Below are 18,229 nucleotides of genomic sequence, written 5' to 3'. Positions count from 1 at the left end.
AACTTTCCCTGGGAAAATGCCCTTTTTGCATAGTCCGGAGTTTTCAGCAGGATGGCTCCCAGGTTGGCCGGCCTCGAAGATTCATGTCAGTTTCACTGCCTGAATTTCATCTGAATTTCAGAATGTGAAATTGACAAAAGCCATCGCAGAGGGGCTGCCCAATCATAGTGCCTTGACTCTGTGGTGCTCCGGCTCTCAGCCTCCCTACCTCCTCCCCAGCTATGGGGCTGAAGAGGCCGAATGTCCTGGCTGGCTTTCTGCTGCTCCAGCTCTCGGAGATGGGGGAATCAGGAAGGTTGAGTGGCTGGGCTCAATCCCTTTCTGGCTGCCAGAGCCAGGGGCCAGGGTGAGTGGTGGGGCTCTTTATCTGTTGCAGCTAGGCAGGACGGCTCTTGTCAGTTTCACTTTCAAAAACTAACAAGTGTTTTCCAGGTGGGCAGCTGAAAAACTCCAAAGAAATTTTACTTGAGATCCCTCCCTGCAAACAATGTCACATGTTTATCTTTTCCTCCTTGTTTGGAAGTTTTTCAAAAATGCGACATTGTCCCGGAAAGGGATTTCCATTTTCCAGCCAGCTCTAGGGAATATGTCTGTGTCCAGTTACCTTTCACTGTGGTGTTGACCGTGATTTGTAACTGTAATGGTCCTTGTGAATTAGATCATCCATCTGGTGTGTGAGGAGGAAGCTATGTTTGGGAAATGGGGCAATCAAGGCTGCGTTGGCTCTCTGGCCCCATCAGCAGAGAGTGGCTTTCCCTGTTTGAACAATGGGGTTTTGAATAGACTTACCTCTTCCCAGAGACCTTTTAGGGGGAGAAGAGAGGAGGCTGGAATTCCTTCCTTCTCCCCACTCCCCAATCTTGGCCCATGATTTAAAGAGCTGCACTTTTTCTCCAGCTCACCACCTGACATGGTGTCAGGAAAAGTCTGCTTTTAAAGGAGACATGCTCTCTAAGGAAGGAGAGCCAGTTCACTGCCAGAAAGACAAGACATAGCTGGAGGCATCGGGGCAAGAGGCACCTTGTCATTCCTCTAGGACCCTGGCCAAAGCCCCAAGGACTCTCAAGAGGGATGAGAACTCCAAGGAGGTAAAGATGGTGAACTGCATTCAGATGTTCATTGTTTTGTCTACATCTGAATCTCTCCTGTACTGTCTAAGGCCTGGTCTACACTACGGGTTTAGGTCGACTTTAGCAGCGTTAAATCAAATTAAGCCTGGACATGTCCACACAACGAAGCCCTTTCTTTCGACTTAAAGGGCCCTTTAAACCGGTTTCTTTACACCACCTTCAACGAGGGGACTAGCGATAAAATCGGCCTTTGCGGGTCGGAATTGGGGTAGTGTGGACAGAATTCGACGTTATTGGCCTCCGGGAGCTATCCCACAGTGCTTCATTGTGACCGCTCTGGACAGCACTCTCAACTCAGATGCACTGACCAGGTAGACAGGAAAAGACCCGCGAACGTTTGAATTTCATTTCCTGTTTGCCCAGCGTGGAGAGCACAAGTGACCACGCAGAGCTCATCAGCACAGGTAACCGTGATGGAGTCCCAGGATCGCAAAAGAGCTCCAGCATGGACCGAACGGGAGGTACGGGATCTGCTCGCCATATGGGGAGATGAATCAGTGCTAGCTGAACTCCGTAGCAGTAAAAGAAATGGCAAAGTATTAGAAAAGGTCTCCAAGGCCATGAAGGACCGGGGCCATATCAGGGACACACAGCAGTGCCGCATGAAAGTTAAGGAGCTACGGCAAGCCTACCACAAAGCCAGAGAAGCAAATGGAAGGTCCGGGGCAGAGCCGCAAACTTGCCGCTTCTACGCGGAGCTGCATGCCATTCTAGGGGGTGCAGCCACCACTACCCCAACCGTGTGCTATGACTTCGTCAATGGAGAAACACACAGGGAAGACGGTTCGGGGAACGAGGAAGATGAGGATGGAGGTACTTTAGGTAGCTCACAGCAGCAAGGAAGCGGAGAAACCGGTTTCCCCAACAGCCAGGATATGTTTGTCACCCTGGACCTGGAACCAGTAACCCCCGAACTCACCCAAGACCCTCAGGGCACACAGGAGACCTCTGGTGAGTGTACCTTTGTAAATATTACACATGGTTTAAAAGCAAGCGTGTTTAATGATTAATGATTAATTTGCCCTGGCAATCGCGGCCAGTACATCTACTGGAAAAGTCTGTTAACGTGTATGGGGATGGAGCGGAAATCCTCCAGGGACATCTCCAGAAAGCTCTCCTTCATGTACTCCCAAAGCCTTTGCAAAAGGTTTCTGGGGAGGGCTGCCTTATCCTGTCCGCCATGGTAGGACACTTTACCACGCCAGGCCAGTAGCACATAGTCTGGAATCATTGCATAACAAAGCATGGCAGCGTATGGTCCCGGTGTTTGCTGGCATGCAGACAATATCCATTCCTTATCTCTCTTTGTTATCCTCAGGAGAGTGATATCATTCACGGTCACCTGGTTGAAATGGGGTGATTTTATTAAGGGGACATTCAGAGGTGCCCGTTCCTGCTCTTCTGACCAGAAATGTTCCCCGCTGTTAACCACGCGGTGGGGGGAGGGGTGAAGTGATCATACCAGAGAATCATGTGTGTGTGTGTGTGGGGGGGTGGTTTACTTGGGTTTGTGCCGCATGTTAACCCGGAAACCGCAGCCCCTCCTTTTACATTGGAAACCCATTTTAAATGGCCAACCCAATTCATCCTTGATATGGGAAATGCGCTGCTGTTTGAAACCTTTCCCGCATGTTAAGAAGGTTAAAAAAGCCAAAAGACTGTGGCTTACCATGGCTGCCTGCAAGCCGAAATATGTTGCCTGGGGCACTGCGTGAGTGATCTCTCATACCAAACCGGCAGGCAGAGGAAAAATGCGACCTTGTAACGAAAGAGTGTACCCATTGTTCTCTAAAATGTGTCTTTTTTAACCACCTCTCCCTTCTCCTCCACCAGCTGCAAATGTTTCTCCTTCGCAGAGGCTAGTGAACATTAGAAAGAGAAAACGTAGGACGCGGGACGATATGTTCACGGAGCTCCAGATGTCCTCCCACGCTGATAGAGCACAGCAGAATGCGTGGAGGCAGTCAATGTCAGACATGAGAAAAGCACAATATGAACAAGAGGAGAGGTGGCGGGCTGAATAGCGGGATGAAAAGAGCAAGTGGCGGGCTGAAGACGATAGGTGGCGTCAGCTTGCAGACAGACGGCAAGAGTCAATGCTCCGTCTGCTGGAGCATCAAACTGATATGCTCCAGCGTATGGTTGAGCTGCAGGAAAGGCAGCAGGAGCAGAGACCGCCGCTACAGCCCTTGTTTAACCAACAGCCCTCCTCCCCAAGTTCCATAGCCTCCTCACCCAGACGCCCAAGAACACGGTGGGGGTGCCTCCGGCCACCCAGTCACTCCACCCCAGATGATCGCCCAAGCATCAGAAGGCTGGCCTTCAATAAGAGTTAAAGTTTTAAAATGCAGTGTGTCCTTTTCCATCCCTCCTCCCCCACCCATCCCAGGCTACCTTGGCAATTATCCCCCTACTTGTGTGAGGAATTAATAAAGAATGCATGAATGTGAAAAAACAATGACTTTATTGCCTCTGCAAGCAGTGCTCGAAGTGGGGAGGGGAGGGTGGGGTGGTTGGTTTACAGGGAAGTAGAGTGAACCGGGTCGGGGGAGGGGGGGTTGGAGGGTCAAGGAGAAACAAACAGAAGTTTCACACAGTAGCCTGGCCAGTCACAAAACTCATTTTCAAAGCTTCTCTGATGCGCACCGCGCCCTGCTGTACTCTTCTAACCGTCCTGGTGTCTGGCTGCACGTAATCAGCGGCCAGGCGATTTGCCTCAACCTCCCACTCCGCCATAAATGTCTCCCCCTTACTCTCACAGATATTGTGGAGCGCACAGCAAGCAGCAATAACAATGGGAATATTCTTTTCGCTGAGGTCTGAGCGAGTCAGTAAGCTGCGCCAGCGCGCTTTTAAACGTCCAAATGCACATTCCACCACCATTCGGCACTTGCTCAGCCTATAGTTGAACAGGTCCTGTCTACTGTCCAGGCTGCCTGTGTACGGCTTCATGAGCCATGGCATTAAGGGGTAGGCTGGGTTCCCAAGGATCACGATAGGCATTTCAACATCCCCAACGGTTACTTTCTGGTCCGGGAAGAAAGTCCCATTCCTCCAGCTTTCGAAACAGACCAGAGTGCCTGAAGACGCGAGCATCATGTACCTTTCCTGGGCATCCCACGTTGATGTTGGTGAAATGTCCCTTGTGATCCACCAGGGCTTGCAGCAGCATTGAAAAGTACCCCTTGCGGTTTATGTACTCGGTGGCTTGGTGCTCCGGTGACAAGATAGGGATATGGGTTCCGTCTATGGCCCCACCACAGTTTGGGAATCCCATTTCAGCAAAACCATCCACTATTGCCTGCACGTTGCCCAGAGTCACTACCCTTAATATCACCAGCTCTTTCATTGCCCTGGCAACTTGGATCACAGCAGCCCCCACCGTAGATTTGCCCACTCCAAATTGATTCCCGACTGACTGGTAGCTGTCTGGCGTTGCAAGCTTCCACAGGGCAATCGCCACTCGCTTCTCAACTGTGAGGGCTGCTCTCATCCTGGTATTCTGGCGTTTCAGGGCAGGGGAAAGCAAGTCACAAAGTTCCATGAAAGTGCCCTTACGCATGCGAAAGTTTCGCAGCCACTGGGAATCGTCCCACACCTGCAGCACGATGCGGTCCCACCAGTCTGTGCTTGTTTCCCGGGCCCAGAATCGGCGTTCCACGCCATGAACCTGCCCCAGTGACACCATGATTTCCACATTGCTGGGGCCTGTGCCTTGTGAGAGGTCTATGTCCATGTCAATTTCCTCATCACTCTCTTCACCGCGCTGCAATCGCCTCCTCGGCTGGTCTGGGTTTCGCCTTGGCATGTCCTGGCTCTGCATATACTCCAGGACAATGCGCGTGGTGTTCATAGTGCTCATAATTGCCGCGGTGATCTGAGCAGGCTCCATGATCCCAGTGCTAGCTATGGCGCCTGGTCTGAAAAAAGGCGCGAAACTAGTATCAGACGGACCAGGGGAAGGAGGGAGGGCGGGACGGAGGACAGGCCGAGTGACGACATGGCGTACAGGTACAGGGAATTAAAATCAAGAAAGGTGGCTGTGCATCAGGGAGAAACACAAACAACTGTCACACAGAATGGTCCCCCCAAAGATTAAACTGAAAACCCTGGGTTTAGCAGGCCGTTGATTTGACGGAGGGAGGGGGAAGCAAATGAATACATAACAAATCTATTTTTTACATCTTAAGACGACGGTGCAGCGTGACTGATAGCCCTTGGCATCTTTCTGGGTGCTTGGCAGCAAATACTGGGCGCTTGGCAGTTAGTGTATTACGATGGCCTTCAGGCCTATTGCACAATCTGCTGCTCAGGGAAGATTCTGCTAATGTGCGATGATCCAACTTGTAATAGGACGGTTACCAGTCGTAATACACCATCTACTGCCAAAAGGCAAGGGGCTGGTTCAATGCAGCCCTACGGCTGCCAGCCCCACAGCTGCCAGCACCCAGATCGCCGATGAAGGCTACCAGTCTACTGCACCGTCTACCACCAAAAGGCAGTTAGCTGCTGCTGCTGTGTAGCAATGCAGTCCCACGTCTGCCGGCACCCAGATGACATATGGTGACGGTGAGCTGAGCGGGCTCCATGCTTGCTGTGGTATGTTGTCTGCACAGGTAACCCAGGTAAAAAGGCGCGAATCTATTGTCTGCCGTTGCTGTGACGGAGGGGGAGGGGCCTGACGACATGTACCCAGAACCTCCCGCAACACTGTTTTGCATCATCCGGGCATTGAGATCTCAACCCAGAATTCCAATGGGCGGCGGAGACTGCGGGAACTGTGGGATAGCTGTGGGATAGCTACCCATAGTGCAATGCTCCGGAAGTCGACGCTAGCCTCGGTACTGTGGACGCGGTCCGCCGACTAGAGCACTTAGAGCATTTTATGTGGGGACACACACAATCGGCTGTATACAACCGATTTCTATAAAACCGGCTTCTATAAATTCGAACTAATTTCGTAGTGTAGACATACCCTAAGACTACAGGGTCTGTGTTTAAGAAGTTCCTTTGCAAAGCTTGTATTCCTTGCTTTATCTGCCATGTGTCCTCTAAGAGTTAAACTCCTGAGGGTACATGGGGGCAGAACTCTGGGGACAGCATGCATAAGCTACTGGTGGGAGGCCTGGGGGGCTCAGCACTGCTCTTGGGTTGGAGGGCAGTAGGACTGTGGGATTTCATATGCCAAAAGGGGCACCAGAGAGGACATCTGCACCCTGGGAGTGTGCGTGAAAGCTCAGAGCTAGAGACAGTATCAGGAGGCTGCTCAGAGCCAGCAGGCTTGAAAGCACAGGGAATCCTGACATTGAGTCCAATAGAGCTGATTGGTGATCAGCCACTAGAAGGGAACTCAGCCAGGGCTGTAACAGAGGCCAGGGATGATTTATTTGCCTCCAGCAAGCCATGGCGGAAATCCCAGAGGGAGGGCCTGACATGGGGACTGGGCTAATTCAGTTATCTCCATCGGGCTAATCCAGTTGTGTCCTGCTGAGAGGATTTTCCATGTAATGTGGTGGATAGGTTGGTTCAGATCTAGACTGAGAAGTCTCCTGGCATGAGGGCAGAGCAAGGTCTGGAGGGACGAAATGCCAGGTCTTCTCTGCTTGAGTTTCAGCCTGTGCTGGGGGAGCTTTGGGCTATGATCTAGGGTTGGACTCAAGTTTCCTGGCTGGTGAGGGACAGCAGGCAAAATCCAGCACATGGGGAGAAAGTCCTTGGGCTGCTGCCCTTTGGAAGACTGTTAGGCCTCTGCTCCAGACACCGACCATGTGATGTGGACAATCAGGTTTCGCTAAGAAAGTTGTGGTGAGGCAGCTCTGACAATGCCCGGAGTCCTCAGCTTTCTTAGGGTTGGATGCGAAGACTCTGGAGGTCAATGGGAGCCCTTCGACTGACTTCAACAGGCTTTGGGCCAGGCCCTTTGAGTGTCAGTTCTGTGGAGCAGGGACTGGGTTTTCAGGTGGGTATTTGCACAATGGGGTCCCGCTCCTGTTTGGGGCCTATGGAGGCTTCTGGAATGCAGTAATGCTAATCATTTGCATGACTCCAATTCCTCTGACTGGAGGCCAATATAAGGCTGAGAAGTTGCACTAATAGCTGATGATCAGTGATCTGTACTGATCCTCTGAGATATGTCAGATGCCTTTGTTGCCACTGATCATGAGTTTCCGGTGGTGCATCTGTGGTCCTTAGCAGTCACTGGAGTGACTCTGTTCCCCTTTTTTTGGAAGTGCCCAGTGGATCCTATCAGCTGATAGTTCATTGCTTTGAGGGGTCTCTCCTGTAGGGCGTCCTTCAGTTTTCTCTCCCCGTCTTTCTGTTTGATATGTATATAAGGCTGTTATGAGGATGCAATGGTGCAGTGGATATGCTGATGACACCCTCAAGCTCTGTGTCTCTATTTTTTTCTGAGCAGGTTGATGCAGTTGAGTTACTCAGCCAGTTGCTGGCTGAGGCTGGACCCAGATCAGACTGAAGTCGTGCTCAAATGGTGGGGAAAGCAGCTGTAGGAAGAAGTGAAGATTATATCACCCCCTTGACTGGAGGATTGTGGCCACGGGGGAACCTGTGGGACTGTTAGCTGCTGCTGGATGCTCGAGTAGCAGCTATGGTCTACAAACCTTTCTCTACACTGGGTGAGAAGAAGGCAATGGCTACCGATGCCCTTATCAAGGCAAGACTGGGCTATTGTGATGTGTGCAACATGGGCCTGAGTCTTGGGACCATTCAGAAGCTGAATTTTAGTGCAGAATGCAGCTGCCTGCTTATCAAGTGATGTTTCATGCAGGCATCCCAGCGCACTAGTGTGCAGGATGTACTGGCTTCTGACTAGGCTCCCGGGGGAGTTTAGGAGGCTGTGTTTGACCTCTAAAGCCGTATGTGGTTTGGGACCTTCCCCTCTGATATCACTAGCCACTGGTCTAAATGGGAAGGGGGTGTGCACAGAATATGTCCTTAATTCTGGGACATGCTCCTCCTTCCTGGATCTTCAAGCCCCCAGATCTGTTGATCTATTTGGAATCCTTCCATGCTGGAAGGCTCATCTATGTCCCAAGGGTTCTCCCAAAAGGGGGAGTGAGGGATGTGTGGAGGCTGTTATAGATGGGAAATATATGAGCCTTTCATTAGGGATATCTGTTTCATTTGCCCATCTCCACTCTGTTACAGGCACTTAGAGCCCATTTCTGTGTGGCTTGCATTGGCTTAGCTTCATCTATTTCAAACCAATCTCATCATATCAGTGCAATCTGCTTGTATAGATGCATTTAAACTGGTTTAATCCTTTGCTTTTAACACATTGAGTTAACCTGCATGGGCAAATCCCAATGTGAGTGTTAAACTGGTTCAAGTGGCAACCGCCAGCTTGGCCAACATGCTGGGGATTGAATTGGGGACCTCCAGAATTAAGAACATCAGCTGCTATAGTTTAAGCTAACAAGGCAAGGCTCTCACACTAGGGCTGTGTGAGGCTCATAACCTTTGTTGATCAGGTACCGCGTTGGGACCCTGTAATACTCTCATCAGTGGGTTACATCTGCATTAGGGGTTTGTTCTGGTTTCGCTAGTTAAACTTGGTCAATTTTTCTCTCTCTGTCAAAGTGGGGTTAGAGCCCTGAGTCCGAGCCATAGCAATACAGTTAAATCAACTAATAAAATGAGTAATTAGGAAGATTTATCAGAGCACATTAGGGCTGATCTAAAAAGACGACGTTCAAGAGCGGTTTCCTCTCCTGCAACTGTGCTGCAATGTCTTGCAGGGTTAAGAAGCAACATGGTCGTTAAAAGTCGGCAATATTGCCACATGGGTCTCTTTGGAAAGACTATTAGATCTACGGATGTTTCCCTCTTCCTGTCATATGACTGGGCTCATGGTAGACAGGTGAGGATGCACGTACTATTTCTTTAACTCTGCGGGAGGAAGCCTAGCAAGAGAGTTGGGGCTAGGGAACATAGATGCATTGCAGTGAAGCAATGGGAGGGACAGGATAGCTGTAGGGATGATATTGCCTCCCTTATTCTAATAAAGTTCCTTGTTCAGTGTTTGAACCAAGCAACTCTTTCCAGGATTCTTTCCCCTCATCACATGACATGGTGCCAGATATCAAACTCACTTTGAAGCAACCTAAAGAAGAGGTTGATGAAAATGCAAATCCTCCACCAGACTTTGATGAGTCCCTGGAATGACATGAGTGCAAGGAGCTCTTCCCTGGATTCCAGACCCCATTAAAGAGCAGTGACCCAGAGAAGGTGTGACCGGGGTCCTAGTGGGGGCCAGCTATGGTCACTCAATTAGGGTGAACTGCAAAGAATGGGGCAGCCAAACCCCCAAAAGTTGGTGGATATTCCAATACTTAGATTCACCGAGCCAGCGTAAAACAGCTTCTTTATTACCTTACTGGTTACTCAGAAGTCCAAACAACACAGTTCCCTTAAAGTGATCCAGCCTCAGGCCTCCATCCAGATACGCATGTCAAATATGATGAAAATTTTTGTAAATCTTATTTCATCATAGAAAAGAAAAGGTTCTACCAATCCCAAAGGATTAGACACATTATGTCCTAGGTTAATGAGTGTTTCAGATCTTACCCAAATACACGCTTACAGCCAATTCTTATTAACTCAACTAAAATTTATTAAAAAACCAAAGAGAGAGAGAGAGTACGGTTAAAAGATCAATATACATACAGACATGAGTTCAATTCATTGAGGTTCAGATTCACAGCAGAGATGGTGAGCTTTGTAGTTGCAAAGAGTTCCTTTAGAATTCAGTTCATAGGTCATAGTCCAATGTCCAAATCGCATATTCAGGGCGTACCAGCATAACTGGGACCTCGGTCTTTTGACTCAAACTTCCCCTGATGAAGTCTAAGCAGATCTGAGATGACAGAATCAGGACCCAAGGATCTTTTATACACTTTCATGTCTTTTAACAAGTTGGGATTTCCTCAGGGACCAAAAGGTCAATAGGATGACTTTGAAAGAGGTCCATCACCGGTACTTAGCTATACGAATTAACATAAGGCCATTTGCTTTTTCCTCCACCATTCACAGGACATTTCAAAGAGAGATGAATACCCACATATCCCCTGTTTACAATTAATTTAAATGCAAGGATCTTTTTTTGACCTCTGAATTATCAGAATACAGCATAGACAGGGACTGTTGATTACATTGTCGGACCCTACTCATACATATGTAAAAACACAAACATTATCTCCCCAGTGTCTTTTGAGGGTTATTTATTTTGCAGGATGTTTAACCCTTTCTAGCCATGCATCACAGAAGGGTAACACTAAGATCTGTTTTAGCTTATGCAATGGGGACTGAAAATCATTTGCGTTTGCCAAGGAAGGAAATAAGAATGTGTCACATCCTTCTTCAAAAGCCTGACAAGCATTTCATTCTCTAAAGGAACGCTGTACGCAAACAGACGAGCTTTCACAATAGGGTGCAGAGAAAACATGGAAGCCTTTGCCCAAGCTCTACATAAACAAGCAGAGCATTGTGGCTTTGGTATCCATGATCAAGGACATTGTGCAGCAGAGATTGTCTAGTAGCTGGGGTTTTCAGCAAGGAGCTTTCAGAACAAACATAGCCAATATCTGAGCTAACACTGGACCAGGCAAATCCAACCAGCACAGCAACCTGAGCTAGTGAAAATTAACTGCCAAAAAAACTTTGCTATTGCAGTGTTAAGGTTGCTCAGTAGTGCCTCGTGCCCTTCAAGATCATGGAGAGAGATTAAATTTAAACCTCTGAAAACTAAGAAATTAAGAGAGTTATGGTACATGATACCCCCCCCCCCCAACCTTAACTCTGCCCTCCTGGAACTGGCAATAGTCACTAGAAATGGCTCAGTCAGGGTGGTGCCACAATAAGTGAATGCAAATCACCCAGCAAGAAAATAGTGGAAGCAGATGTGAGAAGAAGGAAAGAAAACATTCCCATGGGGAAAAGGGAAGCATTATCTTAAGAGCGCTGAGTTCCCATGGGAAAAAGGGGGTAGGTGAGGCAAAGGCAGACTCAGAGCAAGTGAGGTCTGCTCAGCTAGTAGAAACGTGCAAGAAAACCAAGAAACAATGACAATGAAAACATGTTTGTGCAACAAAAGAATTAAGGAGATGACTTCACTCACCTTCCCTTGGTTTTTTTTCCAGAGATCTGTGTCCAGAGAAAGCATCATGAACAGGTATCAGAGGGGTAGCCATGTTAGTCTGTATGCACAAAAACAACAAGGAGTCCGGTGGCACCTTAAAGACTAACATTTATTTGGGCATAAGCTTTTGTGGGTAAAAAACCCACTTCTTCAGATGCATGGAATGACAATTACAGATGCGGGCATAAATATATTGGCACATGAAGAGAAGGGAGTTACCTTACAAGTGGAGAATGAGTGATGACAAGGCCAATTCAGTCAGGGTGGATGTGGTCCACTCCCAATAATTGATGAGGAGGTATCAATACCAAGAGAGGGAAAATTGCTTTTGTAGTGAGCCAGCCACTCCCAGTCCCTATTCAAGCCCAAATTAATGGTGTTAAATTTGCAAATGAATTGTAGCTCTGCAGTTTCTCTTTGAAGTCTGTTTTTGAAGTTTTTTTTTGTTGAAGTATGGCTACTTTTAAATCTGTTATTGAATGTCCAGGGAGATTGAAGTGTTCTCCTACTGGCTTTTGTATGTTACCATTCCTGATGTCTGATTTGTGTCCATTTATTCTTTTACATAGAACCTGTCCCATTTGGCCAATGTACATGGCAGAGGGGCATTGCTGACATGTGATGGTATATATCACATTAGTAGATGTGCAGGTGAACGAGACACTGATGGTGTGGCTAATGTTGCTGGGGCCTCTGATGGTGTCGCTAGAGTAGATATGGGGACAGAGTAGGCAACAGGATTTGTTACAGGGATTGGTTCCTGGGTTAGTGTTTCTGTGGTGTGGTGTGTAGTTGCTGGTGAGTATTTGCTTCAGGTTGGGGGGCTGTCTGTAAGCGAGGACTGGCCTGCCTCCCTAGGTCTGTGAGAGTGAGGGATCGTTTTCCAGGATAGGTTGTAGATTGTTGATGATGTGCTGGAGAGGTTTTAGCTGGGGTCTATACGTGATGGCCAGTGGTGTTCTGTTATTTTCCTTGTTGGGCCTGTCCTGTAGTAGGTGATTTCTGGGTACCAGTCTCACTCTGTCAATCTGTTTCTTCACTTCAGCAGGTGGGTATTGTAGTTTTAAGAATGCTTGATAAAGATCTTGTAGGTGTTTGTCTCATGAACAGGCTGGGTTGTTAATCTCAAAATCTGCAGTACTATTGTTAAATTTAAAATTGATTCAGGGGCAGAAGGGTCTGTGATTTGTAAAGAGACTTTTAAGAAGAGCCCTCACTCTGACTCAGAGTAACTGAGGGCAGAGCTCGGTAGCCCAGAGGCACAAATAAATGACTGTGGGCTTGGCTACACTTGGGACTTCACAGCGCTGCCGTGGCAGCGCTGTGAATCGCAAGTGTAGTCGCGCCGCCAGCTCTGCGAGAGAGCTCCCGCAGCGCTGTATGTACTCCACCTCTCTGAGGGGAGTAGCTTGCAGCACTGCGAGCGAGCGTGCAGCGCTGCAGGCACTGATTACACTGGCACTTTACAGCGCTGCACTCGCTGCACTGAGGGGGGTGTTTTTTCACACCCCTGAGCGCAGCAAGTTGCAGTGCTATACAGCGCCAGTGTCGCCAAAGCCTGAATCTTATCAGAACACGAGAGAGTAATTCTAGATGGATGGACTATGTAAAAAACCCCAGATCCTTCCAAACACAAAATCCAATTGGGAATACAGTGATGGAATTTCTGCATCTCATGGGATTCTGTCCAAAGGACATCCTTGTTATGATGCCACACAGCGTGAGATCACAAATACTAAGCATTATCCACAGTGCTCTTCTGAGTATGGAGAAGTATAAGAACAAAGCCCGAGATGCCATGTTGCAGCCAGGCAGGAATGCCCCTTTGAAGATAAGGTATCCTAGTGTGGAATCTGCAGTCAGCTGAGGAAACAAGAATCTCTGTTTGCCTTTGGTTTAAAATTGGTACAGATCTGTTCGAATTAAGTGGGAATGATCCTCCATTATTAGTGGACAACTACTGAATTTAAAAAAATTGAGATGTTGCACAACACATCAAGTAGCAATGTAATAACAAACACACTGTGAATTGCAGGTAGCTCATCATGTGATTCCAGAAGTATCACAGATAAAGGTGCCCACAAGTCACAAATTATTTTTATTATAATAGCATGTAGGGGCCCCAGTTGTGGACCAGGACGCTATAGTGCTAGGCGCAGTACAAAACACAACAGATGGTTCCTGCCCCAGAGAGCTGACAGTGTGAGTATACGACAAGAGACAACAGATGGATGCAGACAGATAGGGAAGCACAAGGAAACAATGAGAAAATATTGGTCAGCATGATAGGCAGTTGATCTCAGCACAACAATCCTGGTTTTCCAGGTCAAAATGACTTGTTTTTTAAATGTAAGCTAACTGGACTGAAAAGAAAAGAAAAGAAAAGAAAAGAAAAGAAAAGAAGTTGAAATTGCAATGAACTGTTTTAGTTTTTCTGTTTGCAAACTTTTTTTGAGATTATAACTTTTTGTCTTGATTCAAGACGGGGAAAAATTTCTAACTCTTGAAAAATATTTGCAGGATGGAAAAACGATTTCCCACCCAGCTCTCACAAGTAACAATGGGCCACTCAGGCTGACATCTTATTCTTCATGGACTTCGACCTGGTGGCCACCATCTCCACCATCCTGGCTTCCTATGGCTCCATTGCTGCTGCTGTGCTAAAGATCTGCCCCCTCAGCTGGGAGTCTGCACCCTGCCATCTCTACCTGTGCTGCCCACCTGACAGCTGTGGGGTTGCTGTACAGCACCCTAGCCTTCATGTACATGCGCCCCACTTCCAGCTACTCGCTGGGCACCAACAAAGTGGCCTCTGTGTTCTATACAGTGGTGACCGCCATGCTAAATCCCTGATCTACTGCCTGAAGGACGCCTTGCACAGGGCTCTCTTGGGGAAGGAGGCCAGTTGGCTGGGCAGGCAAAGGCCTTGCTGCAAGGCTCACATGAGACAATAACCTGGGAAGAGGATGGGGCTGAAGTGACCTTGGCGATAATGACAGCAGTCCACTCAGGGGGCTGGAGGCTGCAGGCCTGCTGGGAGACATTCTCTTTCCCTTTATGTCTGTGCCCAACCCTCCATCTTGACCAGCCTGTTTGTGTTATGTACTGCAGTCATGCAGTGCAATTGCTCCTCAAGCAGAGTACGCATATTCTGAGAAGCCATCTCTGAGCTAGCTTTAATCTAGCTAGATTGGGTACTGGAGGTGGGAAGCTGCAGCAGTGCCTGCTTGGAACCCTGGGTAATAACTCGTGGGTCTGCCATGGCTTCACTGCTCCAGTACCCAAGCTAGCTAGGCTAAAGCTAACTCAGGTATGTCTACAGTAACTGGAATCACTGCCCATGGTTGCAGAGGTGCCATACCCTGTGTGTCTCTGTCTGTTCTCTCTCCCCCTTCGCTGTCTGTGCCTCTGCGCCTGTTCCAAATGTGTTTCACAGCATACACACAGGCAAATTAGCTAAAAACATAAAATACTCTTGCTGGAAGGTTGCAATGTAACCATAGGTGCCGACTTCCCCGCTTTCCCCTGGGTGCTCGACCCTCCTCTTCCCCCAGCCCCGCCCCCACTCCACCCCTTCCATGTGGCCCCGCCCCTACCCCATCCCTTCCCACCCATGCCCCGCCCTCATTTCAACCTCTTATCCAAAGTCCCCGCCCCAACTCCACCTCCTCCCTGCCCTTATTCCAACTCCTTCCCCAAATCCCTGTCCTGGCCCCCACTCTTCCCCTGAGTGCTCCACGTTCCTGTTCCTCCTCCACCCTCCCAGCACACCAGTACAACAAACAGTTGTTTGGCGGCGGCCAGGAGAAAGCGCTGGGAGGTAGGTGGAGGAACGGGGATGTGGAGTGCCCAGGGGACGGGGAGGAGAAGGAGGAGGAGGTGGGGGGGGAGGGGAGCTTGGCTGCAGAGCACCCACTAATTTTTCAGCACCTATGAATGTAACATGACTTATTATTTCCTAGTCTCCAGAACCCTAACACACAAGAACCAAAACCAGAGTGAAACAAAGCAAACTGCTACATAAGGCAGTGATGCATAGGTGGTACTTAAGTCTTCCATTTGGGTAGGCTTACACGCGAGTGCCAGAAACTCCGTAGAGGTGTGGGGGGCCACTGGCGCCCGGACCATGTCCCTGTCTTGGAGACCCCGCCTCCACTCTGCCTCTTTCACCAAGGCCTCATTCCATCTCTTCCCGCCCCCACTCTGCCCCTCCCCTGAGCCCCCCACCCGCCTGATTCTCTCTACCTCTTCCCCTGAGGTGCCCCCACTTGCCCACTGCTCGCTCCTCCCCACAATAGAGAGGAGTGAGTGGCGGGTGGGGGATCCTCAGGGGAAGAGGCCAAGCGAGGGTGGGGCCTCTGGACAGAGCATGAGCAGGGCCATGGTCTGGGACCCGGTGGCCACCCCACTTCTAGGGAGCTTTGCTTCCGGTGCTCCAAAGGTGGTGGGCCGGCACGCCTCCAAAAGGAGGTGACCACACCACATCCGCAGTATTTGCCTTGTTGCATGACCAGCCTTTTTTGGGGAGGCTTAGTCTCCCCAGGCCTCTTATACCTGCCGCCCATGCAGTGAAGCACAACACATCCACCTTGCTCTAGGCTGGCTCTTTGTGGACTGACTCTCACAGGTCCCTACAGAGGCCCCTAGCTTGCAAGCAGGACCAGGAAACCCCTTAGGATCTAAAGTGAGAGCTTGTAATTTTTATAGAGCTTTAAACACACCACAAAATCTAAGTTATCACTCAGAGTTGAAGGCTAGAAGGGATATTTAATCTTATTTACTGTATATTACATGATACCAACACCACCAGTCACCGCCCCCCCCACCCAACAGCCAGAATTAGACCAAAGCATTACAGCCTGCAGGAGACTAAACTATTGTATGCCACACGGGCAGAGAACAGAAAGGAGAACCGAGATGTACCAATGCCCAAGGCCCCAGCAATGGCAGAGAATTGCTTTAGTGAGATATCCCCAGATGATCCTCGCAAGCATCCTGTGCCCCATAATGCAGAACCCAGTACTGAAATGTAGCCACCTCTGGGCTGGATCATGGTAGCTGTTTAACAGCGTACTACAACATCATGCAATTGTTTTTAGGAGGGGAAGTGAAGAATAATTTCTTGCACAGAGGGTAGAGCGTAGCTCTAATTGGAATTTGTCCTGGATAACAGAACAGGCTTGTTTACATTTGGCTGTGTGCGTCCACTAAGCCTTTGTGAACCACTCAGGTCTGGACAGAGTGACTCTAGCTGTGATTGCAACAAGACAAAAACGTTGCTGTGGGTTTCACACCCTGACGCTTGCAAAAAGTGCAATGGAAACTGACTGTCAACTTGCATGGGCCAAAGCCTTCAGGGGTGTAACTGTAACAAAGTCAAGCACAACCACATCTTGGCTTTCAGCTTCCTGTCAGTGCTGCAACACGATCCTGTGGCTGGCTTGTGCAGCTTCAAAAGAGTATTTAACCGAGTGAGTGCTTTGATTCCTTATGAACCACACTTCCCCTGTCCTGTATCGCTTATTAGCCCCTCTCTCATTAACAAACATTGATGGTTGGAGAGGAACCCTTCTCCTGCCATCGTGTGGGTCCGTGGTGAGGGTGTGAATATGGGAATAAGGATGTTGGACCAAGGCTGACTAGTGGTTTTGGGGTATCCAGCTTGTGATGCCTTAAAGGGGCCTGATCAGAAAGTGCTGAAGACTCACCTTCTGAAAATCAGCTGTCTCAAGTTGGGTATCGCAAATCACTACTCATCTTTGAAAATCTTGGCCAGAAGGCCCTGGAGTCAATAGGAGTCCTTCCATTGACTTTAATAGGCTCTGGATCAGACCCTAAGGGCTGTGTCCAAACTAAACGCTGCAGTATCTCATTAAATCCAGGAGGATCAGGCTTGGTTCTATCCACTGGCAATTCCAGGAAATGCAAGAAGAGGAATCAGTGCCATGTTGGGGGCTTTATACCTTGGCAGCAAGAAGTTGCCATAGGAGAGACCAGAACCCAACCTCCTGCCTCCATATCATTGCCCAGGTTGATGGTGGTAGGGAGCACTAGGAAGGCTGGAGTAAGACTTGGTCTTGATCTTCATACTTCTGTTTCTTGGGGCATGGGACCACCGGTCTGCTTAGTGCCATGGGGGAGAGCTGGTTCGGACTCCCACTGAAACTCACTTCTCAGGACTGTGGTGGAGGGAGGACCACACGTCAGTCAGGGAAGAGAGGAGATGTATTTGCCCCAAGGCCTGCTCTAGCAGGATGTTGCACCACTGATGAATACCGGCAGGATGGGGAGAAGAGATGACTTGCATAATCAAGTCTCAGCCTGGACAGAAAGTTACTTCCTCCTTAGCTCCTTGAATCCAATCCCCTTCAGGGATGGCTTTTGTGTATTGTAGTTTAAATGAATTATTACTCAAAATTCTGTAGTAAAATGCCTATTTATCTATTTGTCAAAAAACATTTCCTGAATCTTTTTTGTTGTTTGTATTATTATTACAGACATACTCATTGACAGGTATTTTGAAATACATTACCAGAATAATTGAAACTGGCATGATTATATTGTGTTATTTTGACAAATAAAATATGCAAAATTTTGCAGAATTGTAAAATATTGTGTGCAGAATTTTTGATTTTTTTGGCACAGAATTTTTAATTTTTTGGCACAGGGCCACATGGAGACACAGGAGGGATACCCTCAGTGTTTCTGAGACGCTTGCTGAGGGCAGCCTTCTTGCTAAGAATTGGAGCATTTTTGACAGAGATAGGATGTAGGGAGTCCAAATGCTAGAGACTGGGAACCAGTTTCTACCCACCTCTAATCTCGGCAGCACTGAGGGACAGGAGGGCACACCCTTGGTATCTGTCTTCCTGCATCTGCTAATACATACTGTTATGAGCTGGGTGAAACCTTGTGCTGGATAGAGTTAAAACCACATCGAGAG

At 48.6% G+C, this 18,229-nt stretch overlaps 1 protein-coding gene and 1 long non-coding RNA gene across 2 annotated transcripts; both read left to right on the top strand.

The window, feature by feature from the left end:
* Positions 1 to 1,444: 1,444 nt before the first annotated feature.
* LOC135982934 (myb/SANT-like DNA-binding domain-containing protein 2) lies at positions 1,445 to 3,260 on the top strand. Its single transcript, XM_065591771.1, has 2 exons — positions 1,445 to 2,081; positions 2,964 to 3,260. Exons 1-2 carry the CDS (start codon positions 1,544 to 1,546, stop codon positions 3,152 to 3,154), a joined length of 729 nt encoding a protein of 242 aa, XP_065447843.1. The 5' UTR covers positions 1,445 to 1,543; the 3' UTR covers positions 3,155 to 3,260.
* Positions 3,261 to 8,475: 5,215 nt separating this feature from the next.
* On the top strand, positions 8,476 to 17,831 carry LOC122174362 (uncharacterized). Its single transcript, XR_006176072.2, has 3 exons — positions 8,476 to 9,009; positions 11,288 to 11,319; positions 13,807 to 17,831. It is a non-coding gene; the product is annotated as an uncharacterized LOC122174362 (long non-coding RNA).
* The last annotated feature ends 398 nt before the right edge of the window (positions 17,832 to 18,229 follow it).

Source organism: Chrysemys picta, chromosome 4 (genome assembly GCF_011386835.1).
Source record: "Chrysemys picta bellii isolate R12L10 chromosome 4, ASM1138683v2, whole genome shotgun sequence".
Classification (NCBI taxonomy): Eukaryota; Metazoa; Chordata; order Testudines; family Emydidae; genus Chrysemys; species Chrysemys picta.
The sequence above is the reverse complement of the archived record's forward strand: the minus strand, read 5'-3'. Positions and strand labels throughout refer to the sequence as shown.

What these genes read in the sequence shown, in the direction of transcription:
- LOC135982934 (XM_065591771.1), top strand. Translation starts at nt 1,544, where the DNA reads ATGGAGTCCCAGGATCGCAAAAGAGCTCCAGCATGGACCGAACGGGAG. An exon ending in GGGCACACAGGAGACCTCTG is followed by an intron (nt 2,082 to 2,963) that starts GTGAGTGTACCT and finishes CTCCTCCACCAG; the next exon opens with CTGCAAATGTTTCTCCTTCG.